Source organism: Penicillium bovifimosum (assembly GCF_028826915.1).
Source record: "Penicillium bovifimosum strain IBT 22155 chromosome Unknown utg000008l_segment0_segment0, whole genome shotgun sequence".
NCBI classification, from domain to species: Eukaryota; Fungi; Ascomycota; class Eurotiomycetes; order Eurotiales; family Aspergillaceae; genus Penicillium; species Penicillium bovifimosum.
Window position 1 is genome coordinate 464607 of NW_026622717.1, and position 20012 is coordinate 484618.

Sequence of the window (20012 nt, forward strand, 5' to 3'; positions counted from 1 at the left end):
ACTCAACTACTTTCCAAGCCCAACTATTTATACTATGAGCCATATTTCCCGAGCTATTGCACGAGATCTCAACGCGCCAGGATAACCACCTTAAATAAGCCCACTTAAATTATCAATTTGGCCAACCCATTGTCAGAAATGACTTACACTCGAAGCGCTCGACAAGGGCGCTCGCAATGGCCACCAGCGCCTTGTGTCGAGGATGAACCTCAATCTTTGTCAAAAGAGCTACATGGTCTCTCTCAGCTTGGAGACACACCGGGGGCCACTGGCGTTCACAGAAGAGGATCTATTGATCAGTACCCCATCATAGTGTCTGCCACGCCTCCTCCATCTTCTACCTCCCCGGCGAGTGTTCCCAGTGTGCTGGGGCTAGGGAGTGTGTCCTCGGATGATAGTTCAGGGCCAATAACCCCGCCCGCCCAAGAGCCAATCTTCCGGAACACTGTCAGATTCGAGACAGATGGCCAGCCAAAACATGCGCCACCATCGGCTGCGAGCCAACCACGAGGACCGTCCTCTCGCCCAGTTCCTCAACAACAGCCCACTCGTGAGCTCCATGCACAGCGAGAATCTCATCCGCCCTCTCATGCGCGGGGTAGCGACTCCTACCGACAAGGACCACCAAGGCAGAATGCTTTGCACGGCTCCCGTGGACCGAGCGCCCCGGATCGCACAGCTCCCAGAGCTCCCGTGCATGACCAGACATACCATCTTCAACCACCTAGGACCTCCCTAGGTCGGTCTAACAGTGCGAGACATGCGCCCATGTCAACACGGCCAATGCCAGAACGGCTTCGACGGGAGCCTAGTTCAGGATACCAATCTGATTCGGCCACCACATGTAACAAGCCACTTTCACATCAGTCCAAAGCGCCAGTACCTGTGGTTTCTGTACCAGAACCACTACCGAGTGTGCCAACCCTCGCAGAACGCATCGAGGAGAAACTCCGCCAGCGACAAGAACAACGGGACCAAGGATCTATGTCGGACCCGGAAATGCGAGAAACCCCATCTGCTGTGAAGCCTTTAAACCCCGCGGAGCCGGTCAATGGAAATTCTACCAAGATTTCTCCGTCAGCTACGGCTCGTACTTCTGCATCACACTCACCTACCCGTGATTATCAGCATATTCCAAGCCCGCGAATGCAACGCGAAGTCCCCGCAGTGTTGCGCACCCGCGCCGCATCGGCCACAGCGCCACCTACACGCTCGATGTCTGAATCTCGCCATACCTCGCGGCCATTGCGCGAAACGTCTAAGCCTGTCTCCAACCAAGTCACGACCCAACACAACCCTCACAGAACGATGAGTCAACCCGCACACAGTCGACATGCCGACACATCGCCACAGCGCCAGAACTATACTGGACCTGCCCTATCTCCTTGTCCCCGTACTATTGCGGTGGCAGGCTATGAAGACTGGTATACCCTCAAAGGCCTGGACCACCTCGACATCTGCCCGTCCTGCATGAAGCAATTAGCCAACACCCGATATCGAGACTACTTCATCCCAAGCCGCCCAAAGCCCGGCGAAAAGATCCGCTGTGCCTTTGCCAATGCCTGGACCCGTCTAGCCTGGACGCAAATGACTGAATTGAAACACGACAATCTCGAACTCCTCTCTCAAATAGCCCTCGCACCACCCGGAGCCCGCCCCTGTCCCGGCCGCAAGCCCACCGAACAACCCTGGTACAGCATTGTCGACCCAGATATCGGCACCCACATTCGAGGGTTTCAGATCTGCGGCAGCTGCGCGCGCAACGTACGCATCCTCATACCCACCCACCGTGACACCTTCACGCAAATGCCCAAACCCAGCACAGCAGTCTGCCACTTCGTAACCTCCAGCCCGCGGTTCATAAAGTTCATGGACCTCCTCAGCGTCTGCACCCCGCCAGACACGCGTGATTTCCTGAACTATGTGCGACGCAAGGCCATGCTCCACGACTGCGCCCGCGATAGACCCGTTCACAGCACGTGGTACTATATTCCCGATCTGCCGCAGCTGTGCGTATGCGAGGACTGCTATGACGAGATTGTGTGGCCGCTCAAGCGAAGTAATTATCCCATTGCCTGTGAGATGAGGAAGATGGAACCGAAGCGTGAGGCAAGTTGTCAGCTTTACTCGCTGCGAATGCGTAGGATATTCTTGAACGCGGTCGACCACAATGATTTTGAGATGTTGAAGACTGTCGCGCTGCAGAGATTTGCGGCCGAGAGGCGGTTCCTTGATCGTATGAGGGACTTGCAGGTTGCACAGAAGCAGGGGCTTGACTGTGATGAGCTTATGAGGAGGGCTGTTGCTGAGTGGAGGAAGTGGGAATGAAGAGCTTCGGTTTGTTTTCGATTACTTTGAAGGGCGTTGCATGTATAACGGTATTTTGAGGCATTGGGGCTTGGAGCATTGGGGGTGTATAACGATGTACAATGATAGGATGGATTTCCGTTTTCACTGTACTAGGTACCTAAAGTAGCATAGCAAAGCATAACATAGCATATCATATATCCCGGATGACAGAATCCAATACATTTCTACCTCTCCATTGCTTCTGTATGGCAACCTAGTCTTGGCTTTCCCTTTGCGCTTTAGTGCTCGTCCCATGCCGCGGCACATCCCCTCCGAGCACGGTATATTGGTTCGGACTCCTGCTACACATCGGCACCCCGCGTATTCGATTATTTTAATACTCTAACCAACGTCTTATGGGTTAGTACTCCTTCTCCTTATCGCTATATCCTTCGATTTTAAGTTTGTGGGGAAGTTCGGCCCGGCGGGAACGGGAACCCCCCCGCCCCCCATCCATTCACATCTATCCACGGTGATCGTACGATCGTACTATGGAGCAATAGAGCAAACAATATATCAGCGTATAGGATTGTTGCCCATCCTACCAAGTTTTCCATGCTGACATTGGCACAATTGTCTCTAGATCACAATGGTGCTTATCCTTTTGACTCGCATGTTGCGGATCCATTCATTGATACTGTGAAGCCGTGGGCGATTAGTACATATGACACAGCAAGGTTGTGGAAGATCCGTGAAGTGTTGGTGGGTCAGGAGTCTAACTACATAGTATCATGAGGTGGAGTACACCTGGAAGAAATGATGTGTATGATAACTATTCTGTCCAGTTTGTCAGTGTTTCGCGAGCTTCCCGTCAACTGGCGAATCTCCAGCCAACTGGCCAGTCCGCCGCCAACTGGCAAGGCTATGTTCCGACGAATTGCCCCAATAATTCCGCAGTGACAGCATGTATATAAAGCGAGGTAACCAAGTGGGCTCAATTAGAACAACATTATCATGGTCACCACACAGTGACACGTGCCGCGTTTGATCTGGTGTTTAATTCTATTCTGGTCACCTTACTGGTGCGAAAACCAAATCCGAGCATCTTGCTTTGGGGCGCGAGAGCGTTTGCTGGTATGGCTATGTCAAATTCGACAGCAAAGGCCGGCAATTCTGCAGCTTTTAAGTGCAGGGCGCTGATGCGACTCTCGGTTGGAGTAACTGTTCGGTACGAGCCAACCAGATGGCAGTTCCTCTGAAACGAGACTTATTACTTCTCCACTTCAGAGGTGCAGGTTACATAGGCTTGAAAGTGGGGTCATTTTCCCACTAGTCGGAGAACAGGGGATCAGACAGGGGACCATGCCGAAAAGGCTTGTTTGCTCCATTAGGAAAGAGTATGAGCGAGCTGCTACCCCTCAACTATCGAAATGATCCCATAATTTTACGACTACATGGTGATGCAGAAAGCGAAATTAACCTACGACGAGGCCCAATGCACTAGCTCGAAACATATTCTCCGATTCTGGTAGGGCTGGTCTATATAAGAAGCGCTCGACATGCGCTTTGACTAGGTCCGCACCTACACAATCACCACACTTTTACCTTCCATCTACCTGCTGTACATAGCAGAAAACATGTTTTCCAAAATCATTCCCACCATAGTGGCATGTAGCGGGCTTCTAGCCTCTGCAACCCAGACTTTCAGCAACACCGGCACACTTTCAGGCTGGGATGCGCAGACAATCGAGGACAAGGGCAGCATCCAAGAGGTCACCAATGTCGTCTACAAGGGCTCTACCGCCCTCAAGATGACCCAGATTTATGATCCCAGCTGGAGCGGCCGTTTCCACTCCGAAAAAGCCACGACGGGTGTGTACAAGCTCGGCGACCAAGGCTTCTATGGTTTCGCTTTCCGCCTGCAGGATGACTGGCAATTCTCCCCAGCCCAATCGTACAACTTGGGCCAGTTCATCGCCGACTTCACAGACACTGGGTGCGACGACTGGATGCCATCTAGCATGGTCTGGATTGTTGGTGACCAACTCTATACCCGTCTGAAGTACGGTACGATCTGCGAGCAGCAGATTCGGACTTTCAGCAACGTTGCTACCGTGACAGCAGGAGAGTGGCATCGCGTCACCATCCAGGCCAGCTGGCAATCCGACAATACCGGTTTCTACAAAGTTTGGTTTGATGGCAACAAAGTTGTGGAGGTGTACAATGTCCCGACGATGATCAACAATGCTCGACCATTTGACTACCACGTTGGTATCTATGCCAACGGCTGGCACGACGACGGTGGCATGAAGGGTACCCAAGACACACGCCAAATCTGGTTTGATCAAATTTCCGTTGGCACTACCTTTGCCGATGCGGATCCTGATCAATGGTAGAGCCCTCGGAGCATGACAGCATGTTGGTAGTGAATTGGCGGTCTGAGATAGGCGCTCAAATTGTTCAATAAACAACACGTTGAAGCTGTTGATGGCTTACAGCTCGCCAGACCTATGTACAGTAGTGGACCAATAGGAGCTAGTGAAATATTGGCGGATGCTAGCTAAGTGGGGTAATGAACCAATCGTATAGTAGTGGACGTCAGTCTCATCAGTGTATTGGTCGATATTTCGCACTAACGATACCCTAAGAGTCCTGACTTTGACAGCCAAGGGGATAATCGGTCGACCGTCGGCCCCACATAATGACTACTAGTACTCCGTACTATGGTCTGGAACCTTATCTGGGATTGATACCCTCTGATGGAAAGACCCGAATCACACTCTTGGATCTTAGCCTGGCGATAGGTGAAGATTAGCGGGCTACACCAACCATGAAAGAAGACAGCCCCCGGAGCATCGTCCTGGAGACGCCCAGACACTTTGAGACGGAATTTATTCACGTATCCAAATGGATCGCCTGATGCAGGCATCAAAGCAATGTTAACCCGTTATTGGAAAACAAATGCTCTGAATGGCGCGTCGTTTTATCAATATCCAACCTGTACCCGACGATCTCCTCATTTGACGGCCCCTAACAAGTTTTACATTGTTTAACAGAATCGCTGTGAATGCCAATTAGGACATGACGATCAACGATCTTCTTGCATAAGACCTAGAGCATGCAGGCATGAAATTTTCATTGTATGTCCATAGTGTGCTATATTTGCGTTTTGACATGTAGTCTAAGTCAATGATAGTCTAGCAATGGGCCTCGTTGTCAGGGTAGACGTTCTGCGTATTGCAGGTGTTCGGAGCCACAAAGAGAGGTGTAGCTGGGATGAATTAGAGCAAGCTCATGTCAATAACACCCAAGAACTTACTGTTCACGCCGTAATTAGTGGGCGGGTTGCGCACGATACTGTAGCGGCCGCCAAAGGTGAGATTGTTCTCGCAATCAATCTGATTCTGGCCGCCATTGGTGTCAGGTGATCCGGTCCAGATGTCGATGTGAGATTCCCCGTTGTTGTAGTCGGTAGCTTCAGGCCGGTCAGCACAAGATTTGGCTAGGGTATTTAGCGAAATACTCACTGCACTGGGCACAGTCGTCCTCGTAACGACCATATTTAGTGAGAAGCGGAATATACACAATCTCGCAGACATTCAGCTCGCCAGGTGCAGTGGCGATTGTGACCGGATCATCGTAGGTGCCGGAGCCTGTGGTTTCATAAGTCACAGAGCCAGCAGTCGTTTAAGAAGTAGCATACCTCCAGCAACGTAATTCCGGCCTCCGCAATCGTGGGCTGTAGCAGGTCCAGGAGGAGAATTGTCTGGATAGCCGTAAAAGGTGACTATAAAGTTACCCGGCGTGGAGCAGGCCGTGCCAACACCAGCGAAGGTTGCGGCAAGAAGCAGGGTGATACCGATCATATTGCAGGACAAAAAAATTGGGCTGATTTAAAGAGATCAATGGCTTAATAGGCGACGTATACGGCCGGAGCAGCCTACCTTTATAAGAAGTTTGCTATGATAAAGCTGCCTTTTACTGTGAAACTTTAACTCGTTTGTGATGTTATCTCAGCAAGCTTCGCCGATCGGACCCCGCAATGGTGGCATGCAATACTACACAGTATTTTGGGATTACTAGTTGGATGTGCTAAGCTTAAGGGGTGTCCGGTCTCCGTCCACTAACTTACCCACTTTAGTATTAAGCACGGATCTTGGTGATGTGATTGGCGCGAAATCTTCCACCCCTCGAACTCTAAGCCGGTTTATAGCACCCACAATTTAGTCCTCTTTCTCCCGTTGCCGTGTTTGCCATGGTTGCATTTACCTGCTTATTGAAGGGTCACTCAATCAATTCGAAACTGAAACTGCAATCAAGTAAGGAAACAGGTTGCTAGGGTTGCTAATAGGGGAGGAAGCGAATTACCCCGCAGAAGCAAAACTTCGCAAGATTCGAGGTCTACGTTTCATGGTATCTAGTGGTATGTAGTCTTTACTCTTCCTTGGGCACACATACGAACGATACCTACCTATGAGCGTGGTTTTCTCCCTCTAGAACATTTGATAGGTGCCTGAATACATTTCGTTCATGAAATTCATTATAAGTCACGTAAAACTAAAAATCCCTCTAAACCCCGTTCTACATGTAAGCACTTCTTTTGTGACCTCCCTTCGCATCGGGTCTGCATGAAGAGCTTTCGGTGGACACGCAACGGGTAATGATCGCTATTCGCATCCGACTTCTGGCCTATCACAGCTTCCCAGGTCTCGAACTGAACCTCCTCTCTGTCAGTGAGGATTGGGGTGTCAGGCATCTTCGTCAATTTAGGGTTCAAGGCCCCCACAATAGGTCCGCCAAGGGTCTTGCAGAACTTCCTCTGCGAGCCCCCCGCTTTCCGTCGATGATCCAGGTCTCCTTTTCCAACTCCTTGTATCCCTTTGAGGTTCCCTCTCGAGCATCATTTTCATCATTTTCATCATCGTCGCCGACGTCGTGATCCCGGGTTATGTCTCCGGAAATCGGTGTTGTTGGTTCGTGGGCAGGCGGTGCCCCGTCATTGTCGTCGTTCCGTGGCAGAGCCGACTTACCGCTGCGGGTACTCGGGATGCCGGTCGCGCCCTTCTTTGCTTCAGCCATGATGATTGGCTCCCGTAGAAAAGGTTTCGGATGGTGGAGATGAAGCGGGGCTGGGACCTCTTACAGCGTGTGACAATCCTTGGCACTTGCAGCCTTGCTGCTTCGAAAGAGTAAAAGACAATGATAGTTGTTGTTATGTGACATGCCAGTTCTTTGAAGAAAATAGTGCATTCAAATTATATAAAAACAAATATGAAGAGGAAAGGGAAAGAGAAGAAGAAAGGAATCAGTCAGGAAGCTCTTCAACTCCCCTCTGGTCACAGGACTCTTGACTCAACAACCGTCAGTCATCAACCCAGCCACATGACTAGTCCAACCCCATCGCTCAACTCTCATCATACACGTCTGATCGTCACAATTACTCGCAAAATAACCAGATTGTAATCAGAAACTGTACCTGAATTCTTTATTCTGTCGGTCCGTCAAGTCCAAAAACTCCACATTCTCCACGTGCTCCTGTGGTCGCTGGTCTCGTCTCTTATTCTCCCATTTGTAATAGAACAAGAGGATTGTGGTCAGCACAATGGTAGCAGAATCCACTGCCACGATTGTCACTTTAGCGGGTGTATAGTTTGGCGCATCTTGGTCTCGGAACGTCAGTGGACCAACAATGTTGCCGATACAGAAGCTCATAAGGATAATCGCGTTCACCGTGACCTTTTTAGTATGTCCCTGGTAACGGTCAGCTGGGTTTGCCACATAAAAAGTCTCGTCGAGTTTTGGCATGACAGTAAAAAAAAGCAACTTACAGCAAAATTTGCCCCGGCAAAAGAGTACGCGCAAGGTAAGAATGCACCAACAACCTGGCACAGGTAATTTCCGACCAGCTTGCCAGCCTTGTTTTCTTCGGGTAGGAAGGCCAAAAGTGAACCGCCAAGTAATCCTCCAATTGCTGACCATATGATAATATTGACACCTCTGGCATTGTACTTGCTCGCCAGCCAAGTTGCAGAAAGAACGCTTAAGACAGCAATAGCTCCACTAGGGATCTGCAGGAGTGTCGTTTGCATTTCAGAAAAGCCGAGGCTTTTAATAACAATACTCTGAAACGAGCTCACAGCTCCATTGGGAACGCTGCCAGCGATTGTTAACAGAGAGAGCAAAAGGACCTGTGGGTCTCGAAGACATTCCAAAACTTGGTAAAGTTTGAAGTGCTTGTTTTCGATACCAGTGTTGTTGCCTCTGATGCGGTCAATGGCCACGATTTTCTCCGCATGAGACAGGCGCGATGACATGGGATTGTCGGGCAACAGCCAGATAACGAGGCCTCCGACGAACATAGTGACAAGACCCACAACCAGGAACATGGCTTGCCAGCTCTTGAAAGTTTGGCTATGGTAGTGCTGGAATCCGAAAGAGATCAAGGCGCCCAGGATGGAGCCTGTCCCAACTCCGATGTACCACAGCCCTACTCTGATGGGCTGCTCACTCGTCTTATACCACATGGTTGTGATGATAATGAGTGATGGACTAATCGTAGATTCGAACATGCCAAGAAGAAACCGCACAGCTACCAGTGATCCGTAGCTGTTGCAGGCTGCCGTGCAGGCAACAACTGCACCCCAGCACATAACCATAACACCCAGATATTTGGCAGCCGGGAAGCGTTGCATTAAATAGGCATGTGGGAGCTCGAATGCAAGGAATGCGACGTAGAACAGAAGCGATAGGTTTGCGAAATGGTTTGTGCTGATATTTGCGTCGTCCAAGAGACCCATCACAGAAGCATAATTCACTATGCACAATGGTCAGAGAATACTTCAATTTCCAGAGCACAGGAACTTACAGAGACTCTTATCCAGGTACTCCAATAAATAACAACAGAACATCAATGGCATCACCATCCAGTCGATTTTGCGAAGCAGTGCTTTCTCGTCAACATATTGACTCTCATCGCCAACCTCCTGTTTCCGTAGGAAATTGAGCGCTTCGTCACTGTCCTTGACTTTCTCGGGAGTAATGGCTTCGTGGACTTCCGGTGTGCTTCGTACAGGCCCCTCGGCCACTTCTGGCGTATGGACCATCTGGGATATTGAGACGATAAGTAAAACCAATGGTAGCTAATAGCTAAAAATGCGCAATTGGCGCGGAGTTGTGCCGAACTCAGGTTTTTGTGTGAAGCAGATTTGGAAACGAGATTTAACCGGGTGTTGGCATATACTTATAAGCTGGGTTGCTATCTATTGCTCGTGCCCTTTGTTATCACTGAGATGACCGGCTAATGCCCGGATACTAGTTAACCCTGAAGAGGAAGGTAGTTTGCTGTCAACATGTCCCCGAGCGGGGTTACCCCATACTGTACATGCCCCCAATTTCTCTATTTGGGATCGAATCAATTCCCCCGCACATTTAAATTCAAAGACTCTTTCCTTCGTAGTCGCTTGATCTTCTCTGTTGAATGTGCAATACTAGAGAGTTGTGTTCCGTTACCCGTATCAAGAATTCCTGACCTACCTTTGGCCCGGTGCCCACTAGGGGATGATGAATTCATTTGCCTGATGTAGCCTGCTCTATTATCTATGCTGCTATGCGAGAATGCTATCAGTCTGTCGACTGCTGGAAAGTGGGTACCAGCCCATTAGACGACCGTTTGATTAAGCTCACAGCGCGAATGTCTAATCGGTCGTCCTCGAATACAGAAATGGATAAACGATAGAGAAAGAAATCTGCACATAACAAAATGACATGGTCATGGCCTCGTCGCTCGGCGAGGTGCCTTTTCCTCCTCACTATCTACCCCTCTCTATCTCTCCGTGGCTCCTTCGTATCACCGCGGACCTACACCGAGCGCTGAAGAATATCGACTCAATTCCTTTTGAGCAGGCTCTTCAGAGTTATGCCCTGCAGTACCGCTTATAAGTATGATGATTGTGCTCGCAGACAACCCAGCCGTTCCTCCGGGTACAACAACAAAATCACCAAATTATCCGGCCAATCCCACGTACACAGCGCAGTGAGAAACGATCTGCATATTGCAGATAAGGTAGATAGGGTAGACTCCGAATTGCCGCTATCGCAGGATGTCGGGGTAATGCGCCCCTCCTTTTCCCTTTTAAGTAGGTGCTTTGAAAATCGCATCCCGCTGCAACTCAATCAGCTGGGGATCTGCTGCCCCCGGCCCCCCAGAAACTATAAAAGGTCCGTGACCTCTCAGCAATGCTTATCATCGAGGTTGTTTCCATGTAGAGTTGATATCATACTCCGCCTCATTCCTTAATACGTAAACTGAAGTATAGTGGTTAACTAACAGGTAGTTACTCTGCTCTGTACTTTGTCCTTATGGCCAACAAATCCAACTATATCTATCGAACCTGTTTTCTTAACTTGAGGAGTAACAAATGCTTAAATCGGCGCTAATGGCCAACTCAGCCCCCTTGGCAGATAAGGCTTATCTGGCTTGATGGATACGGTGGATGTTTTCAATATGACACCTTTTACTAGTATTCCCTTCTGTGTCTCGCTCTCTCGCCAAGAAGTTTTCCTTGTGAGCGAGGTGCGGCTCTTCATTATTTGCCTTGGCTGATTTGGATTCGAAATTCGGGTCACAATGCGTCAGGAGCATTTGACTATTGCTCTTAGACCCTTTACAATTGTATGCTTCAGTCGACAGATATTCCGTTCCCTGAGGCATCGGGATATATGCAATTGAAAACGAGATCACAGATCATCCTTTGCACGGGTGAGCATAGCATACAACAGCCCTGCACCTCCCGCAGCAATAGTCCCAGAAACGTACATATACTACGGCTTTGCTGGCAGAAACAGGAGCATTACGATCAAGCCCATGTTGGCCGTCGCGAGCATAGAGCTTGAAAGGTAAACCTTGAGCGCACGGGAGCGGATGGCATCCAGGCCATCCACGAATAAGTATAGGCCACTAATCCAAGTCACCATCAGCAGATAGGTGACAATGGACTTGGCAAGTTGTTGCAGCCCCGGACGCGGGTCGACAAAGGGTGATGTCAGGCTGTTGCTGTCCAGTGACTCAGGGTTGATCTCTTTGTACAGTGTCTCCACAATGTCTGACAAGGCTTGAATACGGTCAAGAACGAGAGTCACATGATCAGGGTTATTAAGGTGTTGCCCAATTCCAGGGGAAGTGGTCAATGTGATGGCTTGTAGAAGTAAAGTTGACAGGACGAATACGCCAAAGCCGAGGGTGAGTTGCTGGAGTGCAGCTAGTGCAGTCAGTGCAGGCATGATCGGTTCCACGAACTTGTGAACAAGAAGAACGGAGGGTTCTTGGAAAGGAGTGATTAGTGAAAGATATACTCCTATGCGAAAGCGTACCAAGCGCCCCAACACACCTCTCGTGTGTTGGGGCGCTTGGTACCGTTACTGGCTGAATTACCCCAAGAGAGTTAACCGGCCCCTTTCATAAATTCCATTTACATATTACAGTCCCACATTTACGAATCGTGCCGAGGCCCGAAGGTCAAGCTTTGGCCAGGATTTTATGGCTTTACAATCGCAAAGCTTCCCCGCCGATTAGAGTTCAGATTCGCCCTCTATTTGTCCACGCGGGTTGATATCGTCAGTGGTCTGAGGTCTCGATTTCAGCTCCAGAAGACCGACCATGACATGCGCCCCTTATCCAGTACGAAAATCATATGTTGGCCTAAAAGGGTTTAGTATGGCAGCCGAATAAACGCAACCCATAACTCCCTTCGGGCAGCAAGTTCGGGCAGACATATTTCGGCAGGTCATCGCCGGGCCCTTCTCCTCCCACCCTACACTCACTCTACCACATTTCAATATGCCTCAAGATGCTTGTTGCTCTGACTGCAGCGGATCCGGATTAGAAGGCGGGTTCATCTGTGGCAGTTGTGGAGGGAAAGGAAAATGAAATGCGAAAAGTAAGTGACATGTCCTCTTTCTTCGCCTCCTAGTCCTACTCCCCTCTCTCTTGATCTTTTTATGTTTGATGAATATTGGCATTTAACACGACCGGACAGGACTACCAACCGCCGTTTCATATCGATTACATCAAGGTTCTCATAACTTTCTTGCCAGCAAGTGCTGTCAGGGAACAGGGTTCATGTGTTAGTTATGCGTACTAAGCATTGTTGTCTGATCAGGTTGTGAAACTCAGACTTTGTTGTTTCTAGTTAGTCGGACAATTTGACCATTGTGAACTTTATCATACGTTATGCCATACACTTGATTGCTGTCAATTTCGAAAACCTTGTGGCAACTAAAATCATAGAGAGAAAGAGAGGAAAGGAGAGAGAACGATGCACAGCGGGGAAGATATAAAGAGCGCGGCGCGTGACTAAATCGGAGCTGCAAAGTCACATGGAATGTATCGGGGTTTACCCCGTGACACTGTCATGCATAATGCATTCTCTTGCAGATAGCAATGAGGTGGGAACTAGATCAGACAACAGAAACTGACACAGCACCACCGGAGGCTCTGGACGCTTTCAAGCCGGTGTCCGCTTGGATGAGAGATGCGGAAGAGCCATCAAACGAGGTCCCATGGCTAGTTATAGCCAAATTGGAGTCAAAGGTGATCGAACCAAAAGCAGGAAGTGTGACGTCGGAAAACTCCTCCACAATCCATTCAGCATACCTTCCCCTCAAAGGATAACTGGGTTCATCGAAGTCGAAAGATTTAGATTTGCCTTGGGTTTCGTTTTCCAGGTAGATAGTACCCGTGGTTGCCGAGTGTGCTGTGATGTTGACGTATAGGGTATCTCCGCTCGACAGAGGAAGTTCGTCGGTCGAAAAGAACTGAGCATCTTCAGGATACCATTCATAGTATCCGCGGAACTGAGGATAATAGGAGCCATCGTCAGACTCAATCCCTTGGATATCCAGCCCGGCTTGGAACAGGTTGTCTAGGCCATCCCAGCCGTCGATGCCTATCCAAGCATATGCGGAGTACTCCGCGTTCATGGGACCAGTGACAGTGGGAACAACAATAGTTGATGAAACCGATTTGAATCGTTCGCCATCACTTGCTGCCTGTATAGAACCGCACCAATTAGTGGAAGCCAAATCGTTCTTGGCCACTGTGAGAATTGCGATGTTAGCTGATGACTTCAGCACGTGTTCAAAGGACTGCGCTCTTACCGGTCGAATCACTAAATGGAAATTCGGCCAACGCAGGCACCACCCCACTCAGAAGACAGATTCTGGTAATCCACCGCATGGTTTGATTGATATTTGGAAATGGGAACGACTAGAGCAATCTGTAGATAGGTTGTTTTACCTTATGCCGGGGTGAGCAACTTTATATGGGGTAGAATCGGAGTAAGCAAAGGCCACTTTCGAAGAATCCAGTATCATGAGACCAAAATCGAGCATTTTCATAGAGAGGAATGTGATCTCACTTTGATGATCGGCTCCCAGCGTTGCGCGGGGAGGCTTAGTCTAAATGACAAAGGGTAGCTTCGTGTCATATATGAAGCCGATTGCCGTATACGATACCGGCATTCCTCACATGGTTCATCCCTTAGAGGGTGTGTCGAACTCCTCTACTACTGCGTAGAGGAACAAGAGATGTTTCCCAGAGCGCACAACGGCACATGTCACATGGTTATGCATGCCTGGCTGATGTCAGATTCTTTTGTGTTAGCTCTCTTGTTACTCACTTCCATATATTGACTGAGGTGGTCTTATAGTGACAGCCATTTAAGACCAAAATTGTACAGTACGGCAAGTTCACGAACCCCTAGATGAACTCGGTTTCACATCCACGATCTGTCTAATTGATGTTGTTAGTAGGATAGGTTCGATGCAAGTAAGCTATTTAGGAGACGATACCTAAGAATGGGCATAATGCTTGACTCCATGTGGCATGTTCTGAAATGGACTTTTACCCATTTTCGTGGAATCGGTCATCGGATATGTTTTCCGTATTGACCACGTGGTCAACCAGCCCGAAAGACATATCAGATTCCAATCAGGAATAAACAATACTCCGGTAGCATGGATTGTCCGGAATCCAGGTGGCAGGAGCGTCTACCAATCAATCCCTGCTTGAAGATGCCCGTGGGCTGACCAAGGGTCAGTGAGGTATTGGGTCTCCACCTCGGCATATGAAAGGACACTCACTGCCTTGGAGATTTTTCTTTCTGCCTAGGTAGTCTTGATCCAGATAGACGAGATTAGGAGGGAAGAAGACTGGTGACCTAATTACCTGGTGGACTTGATATCTAACAGCGGGATTGTTGGGGCAATTCGTAGGGAGATAGCCTTGTCAGTTGGCGGAAGGCTGGCCAGTTGGCTGGAGGTCTCGCCAGTAGGCGGAATGAAAACTGACAACTGGGCAGAAGAATGTGTTGGTGTCTGATCGAGAAAAGTACTGCATTTCTATTGAGAGCAAAGGGGTCAGTCGTCTGATTACACAGTATGCTTTGCATCTGGATTGAATGGGGGAAGACGTACTTACATCGCAGATGAGTATACATGCGGCGCCTCATCAACCGATTCCGCACATCAGATCAATCAGGAACCTCTTTATGGCAGGTATACTGATTGGTCTGGGATGAAGGTTGATGGGGAATTGATTGAGAGAGGAAGAGGATCGATTGAGAGAGGAAGGGAAAGATAAAGTGAGAGGGAGGAGGGCAGGACACCGCACGTGGAAGACTTACGTCTTACGCGACAAATCACGAGACCAGCTAACTGTTCACCTTTTTATATACTTCTCACTTACAGGTACATGCTTCTGGTGTCACATGAGTGATTTGTCTCTTGCCAGGCCGCAGGGCCGGGGTTGGGTCTTGTATGTTATACGGAGACATACTCAGCGAGCTGAGAGGTAAAGTTTGTCTTCTTCAGTGCTCCCCTTGGTTGCTCTTGCGGGCCATGTGTATAGTCCCCTTCTAAATACTATATCAATGACAATATTCTCTCTGGTTAACAGTATCCACTTTGATGCTGAGTTCCAAGCTTCCCGTCAACTGGCAAGCCTTCCACCAACTGGCAAGGCTATCCCTACGAATTGTCCCAATAATCCCACTGGATCTGGTGTTCAGGGGAGGAGGGCAGGACACCGCACGTGTCACTAGGTGACGGGAAACCTGTAGGAATCATGTCAGTCTTATCTCTATTCACTGCGTGCTTCGACGATATCCACATGGCAAGGTGGAATCGGGAGGAGCCGTGTCACCCTGGTATCATGGCGTTAATTGGAACAAGGTGTTTCGAGCAGGCTGTCTCAAGCTTGGAAGAATTTGAGGGTCATGGCTTGGGGGTGTATGGCCGGGTTGCCTGAGGCCTTTCTTCGGAAGTCACAAGACATGTAAATGTCTTCGTGGTTGTGGCTGCCTTTTCAGATTGATTGACTGCCCAAACAGGCAGGTAGCTCTTGGATATAAATACCTATCTGGAACTTCGCTCAGTTCTTGACTTTTCTTCTTCTCTCCATCTCCCTTCTCCCCTTCCTCCTCTCCTCTTCTCTTCTCCCCTTCCCGTTCTTCTATTTTTCTATTCCCTTCTTCTCTCTGCTTTGGTTGCTGCTACAAGATCGCCATTCATATGGTTACGCTGTCCGCGCAGAAAGATGTACTTCGGTACTAAGCCGGATTGACCAAAAACTTGTGGGTCTGAGCGATGATCCGTAGCAACTGTCTCTTATTCTTATCTTGATGCTGGTCTGGAACATGGACCCCCGCAAAGAGATGTACTTCGGTACTAGCGGGAATGGCCAAAAACTTGTGGGCTGGAGCCAGGCCCCAGACCTACCACACACTAGTGGTCTCTTATTCTTATCTTGATGCACCATAGCATCACTTTGTCTATTATTCTTGTCTTGATGCCTCTGATGTATATAGTCACAAGATCTGCCGGCTTCTCTGTCATATCGATGGTCTGCCTGTTCATGGTCCAGAGGTGCGAGTCTTCTGTGGTCAGTTCATGCAGCAGACGACAGAACAAAATATTCCGCCGCCTTTATGATCAGTGGGTATCTCACCGGTAATACTGGCACTGGAAGACATTCCTAAGCCCAATATGTCCTGTTGGTAGCTTGGTCTTCTCAAAGCATTCGCGTCATGTGTCTCTGATTGTTCTCTATTGTTTCGTTGTCTACTATACCAACAACCAATCTCATAATCCAAGAACACTTGGAATCTCCGCACCTGGGTGCTTTCTATCCCGTTAGCACTGTGACCATTTTGAACGCTATGGTATGGACGGGTACCTAGTAGATATGAGCCACGTGGATCTGCAGATATCCGCCAAAACCCACTGTCGCGCGTTTAGCGAGCTTCCGCCAACTGGCAAACCTCCCGCCAACTGGCAAGGCGATGTCCCTACGATCGCCCCAATAAACCCACCGCGACACGTACTGCGTCTAATCTGGTTTTTGATTCTCCCCAGATACCATCCTTACACATTCTGCACTATATGCCCCCTACTAGTTAGATAACAAAGTCTTCTTAGTTAAAGCCAAGAGCACATTAATTAAGTGTACAACCATCGAGGAGAAGAAAGTAAGGAAGAAAGCAATAGTTGCCAGGAAGTCTTCTACAGACCAGAGCGACGCCGATCACGGGACATAAAACTACAACAACACAAGTCACAACCCTAGTTCCACTCAACCTCCAGACCGTGACACTAAACTCAGTGAACCATTACCCGCCTCGCTGAAAGTCTTGTTCAACCAAGCATAGATCGTTCTGAAAAGCTCCTGTCCAGCGCCAGTCTGGCAATGAAAGCTTGCAGCTCCCTTAAAAGTATGCAGAGTAGCCCGGTGGCCCAGCGCACCCGCCACCTGCTTCGGCTGTCCGACGTAACTGCTCTCACCCTGGTATCATGGCGTCAATCGAAACAATGTGTTTCCAACGGGCTGCCCAAAGCCTGTAAGGATTCGAAGGTCATGGGCCTGGAGATGTATGGCCAGGTTGCCCGTGGGCTTTCTCGGGAAGTCACAAGACATTTAAATGTCTTCATGGTTGTGGCTGTCTTGTAAAATCATGGGATGGGTTACAGTGGAACAGATATGTAGGGATAACAACATAGGAATGTGCGCATTGGCGAATATGCCACAATGATGCCTGTGGAGAGGGAATATGAGGAGATGAGGAGGAAGAAGTGCTGACACTATGTAATCGCCGTGTATCTAGTTACAGACTAAATACTTATAAATGACATCTCGCATCAGACCTGTACAATTGTTGCGAAGATAACAGAAGGGAAAAAAGGCAGACAGAGGATGGAAATATACACGTATAAAATACGGAGTCCCGCATGCAGACTATCTCAACTTCTTGGACAAACAGGTAACTCGATGGACACCTTAGGTCACAAGGAAAACCTGAAGTTATAGGTTCACACTCCCGAGACGTCACAACTCGGTTCTTCTTGCTTCTTACTAGAAGTCCAGGAAGAATGTCTTCATTGCCCTAGGCTCAATCTGCGCCGTGAATCTGCCGTCCTTGAATGTGAACTCATTGTCCATTGTCACGTTATGCTCATTATCCGTCAGGTATGAGACCGCATGCGAAACCTTCGAGCCGGACAGGTCCACATCCAGTGTATACGGGTAGTGCGCCGCATTGACGACTGGGATGGCAATGGTACCATTCTTGTTCATCCAAGCAGTGACATACAAGTCCTCGACGTTGGTCTCGGCATCGATGCGCACAGCGCCAGGGCGCGCAAAGCGGAAGTAACCAGAGAAGGCCCAGAGGCGGGCAGCAATCTGGTAAGAGGCGCCGTTCACATTGACAAGGGCACCATCGCCGCCATTCCAGGCACACCACCAGTGGGACCAGCCTGCGACATTGTTGCGGAACGCGTTGTGCATGTAGATGGCCCATTGCAAGCCTTCGAAATTGTTCCCAGAGATGTCCCATGTATGAGTCCATGTTGAGCCGCCGTCACTCCATTCCGTCTCGATGGTGGGTTGGTTGTGTAGAAGATCGTCGAATGGGCGCTTGATATCAGACTGGTAGTTGTGGTAGGTGTTGATATCGAACAGATCGAGTCCGCCTAGGCGACCGAGCTCGTACAGGAGATCGCGCTGCTGACGGGCACCAGTAGAGTCACAGCAGGACACGGCCAGGTCAGGGAATGCCTTCTTTACCATAGGGTAGAAGACCGAAAGGAAGTCATAGGCTTGGTAACCATCGGACAACATGGCGGAGTAAGTGAAAGGGTTGAAGTCAGGCCTGACAAGTCATAAGCTTCTTCAACACAAAGTTTCAAAGGAGTGTACTGCACTTACTCGTTGTATGCGCCTAGCATAGACACCTTGATACCACGCTCCTGGTAGAGCTTGACATATTCAATCAAATAGTTGGCATACGCCTCACGCCAATCTTCCGTACAATTGGTGCCTCTGACACCGCAAATGTATCCTCCGCCGGACTCTTCACCGGTAGTCTTGAAACAGCCGGGGGCGGACCAGGCATCGGCATACAGGAAAAGGTCCGGATTGTTCTTAAGTGCACCTTGAGCTAAAGTCAACTGGCAACTATCGTTGTTGGAGGTGGGGAACGAGTAGTTGAAGGGACCAGCAGGGGTCGCAGGACACTCAGGAAGGATCGTGGTTCCAGGGGATGACCCAATCAGGTTACGAAGGATGGAGAGAGCACCGTGATTCTCATCGAAAAGCGTCTTGACCACAGTCTGCTGGTCGGCTGTCGAGAGGGAGTTGGTTGAGCAGGCAGCACCAAAAGCACCAGAGCATCCTCCACCGATCATTGTCTGGTACTTCTTAGCTGTATTGACATTGAGGGTTGTACGGAAGGAAAGAGGCTCCGGAGAGCTGGGAGGGTGCGGAGAGACTGGAGGGTGCGGAGGACTGGGAGGGTGTGCCTGGACCGATAGTGCGGTCACCGCGCTGGCTGCACCAGCTAACATCAGAGAATACTTCATCTTGACTCTCTCAAGTAGTGGAAGAACCGAAGGATGAGGGAATGGCCTGAGATGGAGGTAAGCTTCAGATATTTATACCGTTCCATGTATAGCATGGTGAGCATCCCGCAGTTCCCTGCTGCTACGGATAAATAGAAAACAAAAAGTTGATCCGAGCGCAATCCGGGGTTAGTACGGACGAGTACGTTCTAGAGGGAATTGGACTCCCTAGATGAAATGAGAGTACGGAGTAGTAGGCTAGTAGCACTTCTCAACAATGCTTCCGATTAGCCAGCCGCTAGGCCGTAATGGCTACCCTGAAAGTCAAAATTTTACCGTTAGGGTAGGCAGGAAGCTATTTAGGCAGATTGCATTCCGAAACGCGTCTGATGGTGCTTTCCTTGTCGCTTCCAACTTCCCCCTGGTCGCGCATGGCCTATAGGAAAGCCCAATTGCGGCCGCTGACGGTAGTGCAGAGACCAAGCCACGCTAGTCGAGCCTTTCCGGAGATGAGCCCGGACACGCCACGAAGCTTGGCTATTATGGGCTGACCGGCTAGTTAGCTTACCCCAACTTTCAAATTGCGGGCCAAAGGTCGTTAATCGGGCAATTACCTAATTGGGGCTAGCTCCATATTTGTCAGGCCGACAGAAAATTTGAATGCCTGTATTGTACGGAGTAGTACCCAAGTCCTCATCGTCGTCCGGGAGAGGGGGCGGTGTCGGGATGTTTATGGTGTGAATAGCTTCACTTATTCAATACCACCTACAGCATACTGTTTTGAGCGGTGTATAACGACATTCGAAGCTAGCCTCACTTAGAGAAATGATAAT

At 49.4% G+C, this 20012-nt stretch overlaps 8 protein-coding genes across 8 annotated transcripts; 2 read left to right on the forward strand and 6 right to left on the reverse strand.

Annotated features, from left to right (window-relative positions):
- Positions 1 to 138: 138 nt before the first annotated feature.
- N7515_009847 (uncharacterized protein) lies at positions 139 to 2328 on the forward strand (the record flags this gene model as incomplete). The annotated part of the gene is made up of 1 exon (XM_056670590.1): positions 139 to 2328. One exon carries the CDS (start codon positions 139 to 141, stop codon positions 2326 to 2328), a length of 2190 nt encoding a protein of 729 aa, XP_056516963.1.
- Positions 2329 to 3926: 1598 nt separating this feature from the next.
- Positions 3927 to 4685, forward strand: N7515_009848 (polysaccharide lyase; the record flags this gene model as incomplete). Its single annotated transcript, XM_056670591.1, has 1 exon — positions 3927 to 4685. One exon carries the CDS (start codon positions 3927 to 3929, stop codon positions 4683 to 4685), a length of 759 nt encoding a protein of 252 aa, XP_056516964.1.
- Positions 4686 to 5486: 801 nt separating this feature from the next.
- N7515_009849 (uncharacterized protein) lies at positions 5487 to 6155 on the reverse strand (the record flags this gene model as incomplete). Its single annotated transcript, XM_056670592.1, has 4 exons — positions 5487 to 5560; positions 5609 to 5791; positions 5817 to 5942; positions 5993 to 6155. 4 exons carry the CDS (start codon positions 6153 to 6155, stop codon positions 5487 to 5489), a joined length of 546 nt encoding a protein of 181 aa, XP_056516965.1.
- Positions 6156 to 7062: 907 nt separating this feature from the next.
- N7515_009850 (uncharacterized protein) lies at positions 7063 to 7368 on the reverse strand (the record flags this gene model as incomplete). Its single annotated transcript, XM_056670593.1, has 1 exon — positions 7063 to 7368. One exon carries the CDS (start codon positions 7366 to 7368, stop codon positions 7063 to 7065), a length of 306 nt encoding a protein of 101 aa, XP_056516966.1.
- Positions 7369 to 7752: 384 nt separating this feature from the next.
- N7515_009851 (MFS general substrate transporter) lies at positions 7753 to 9392 on the reverse strand (the record flags this gene model as incomplete). The annotated part of the gene is made up of 3 exons (XM_056670594.1): positions 7753 to 8040; positions 8118 to 9103; positions 9155 to 9392. The coding sequence occupies 3 exons, from the start codon at positions 9390 to 9392 to the stop codon at positions 7753 to 7755; spliced, it is 1512 nt and encodes a 503-aa protein (XP_056516967.1).
- A 1717-nt stretch (positions 9393 to 11109) lies between these two features.
- N7515_009852 (uncharacterized protein) lies at positions 11110 to 11568 on the reverse strand (the record flags this gene model as incomplete). The annotated part of the gene is made up of 1 exon (XM_056670595.1): positions 11110 to 11568. One exon carries the CDS (start codon positions 11566 to 11568, stop codon positions 11110 to 11112), a length of 459 nt encoding a protein of 152 aa, XP_056516968.1.
- A 1176-nt stretch (positions 11569 to 12744) lies between these two features.
- N7515_009853 (acid proteinase) lies at positions 12745 to 13522 on the reverse strand (the record flags this gene model as incomplete). The annotated part of the gene is made up of 2 exons (XM_056670596.1): positions 12745 to 13382; positions 13444 to 13522. 2 exons carry the CDS (start codon positions 13520 to 13522, stop codon positions 12745 to 12747), a joined length of 717 nt encoding a protein of 238 aa, XP_056516969.1.
- A 4170-nt stretch (positions 13523 to 17692) lies between these two features.
- Positions 17693 to 19200, reverse strand: N7515_009854 (glycoside hydrolase family 30 protein; the record flags this gene model as incomplete). Its single annotated transcript, XM_056670597.1, has 2 exons — positions 17693 to 18491; positions 18548 to 19200. The coding sequence occupies 2 exons, from the start codon at positions 19198 to 19200 to the stop codon at positions 17693 to 17695; spliced, it is 1452 nt and encodes a 483-aa protein (XP_056516970.1).
- Between the last annotated feature and the right edge of the window lie 812 nt (positions 19201 to 20012).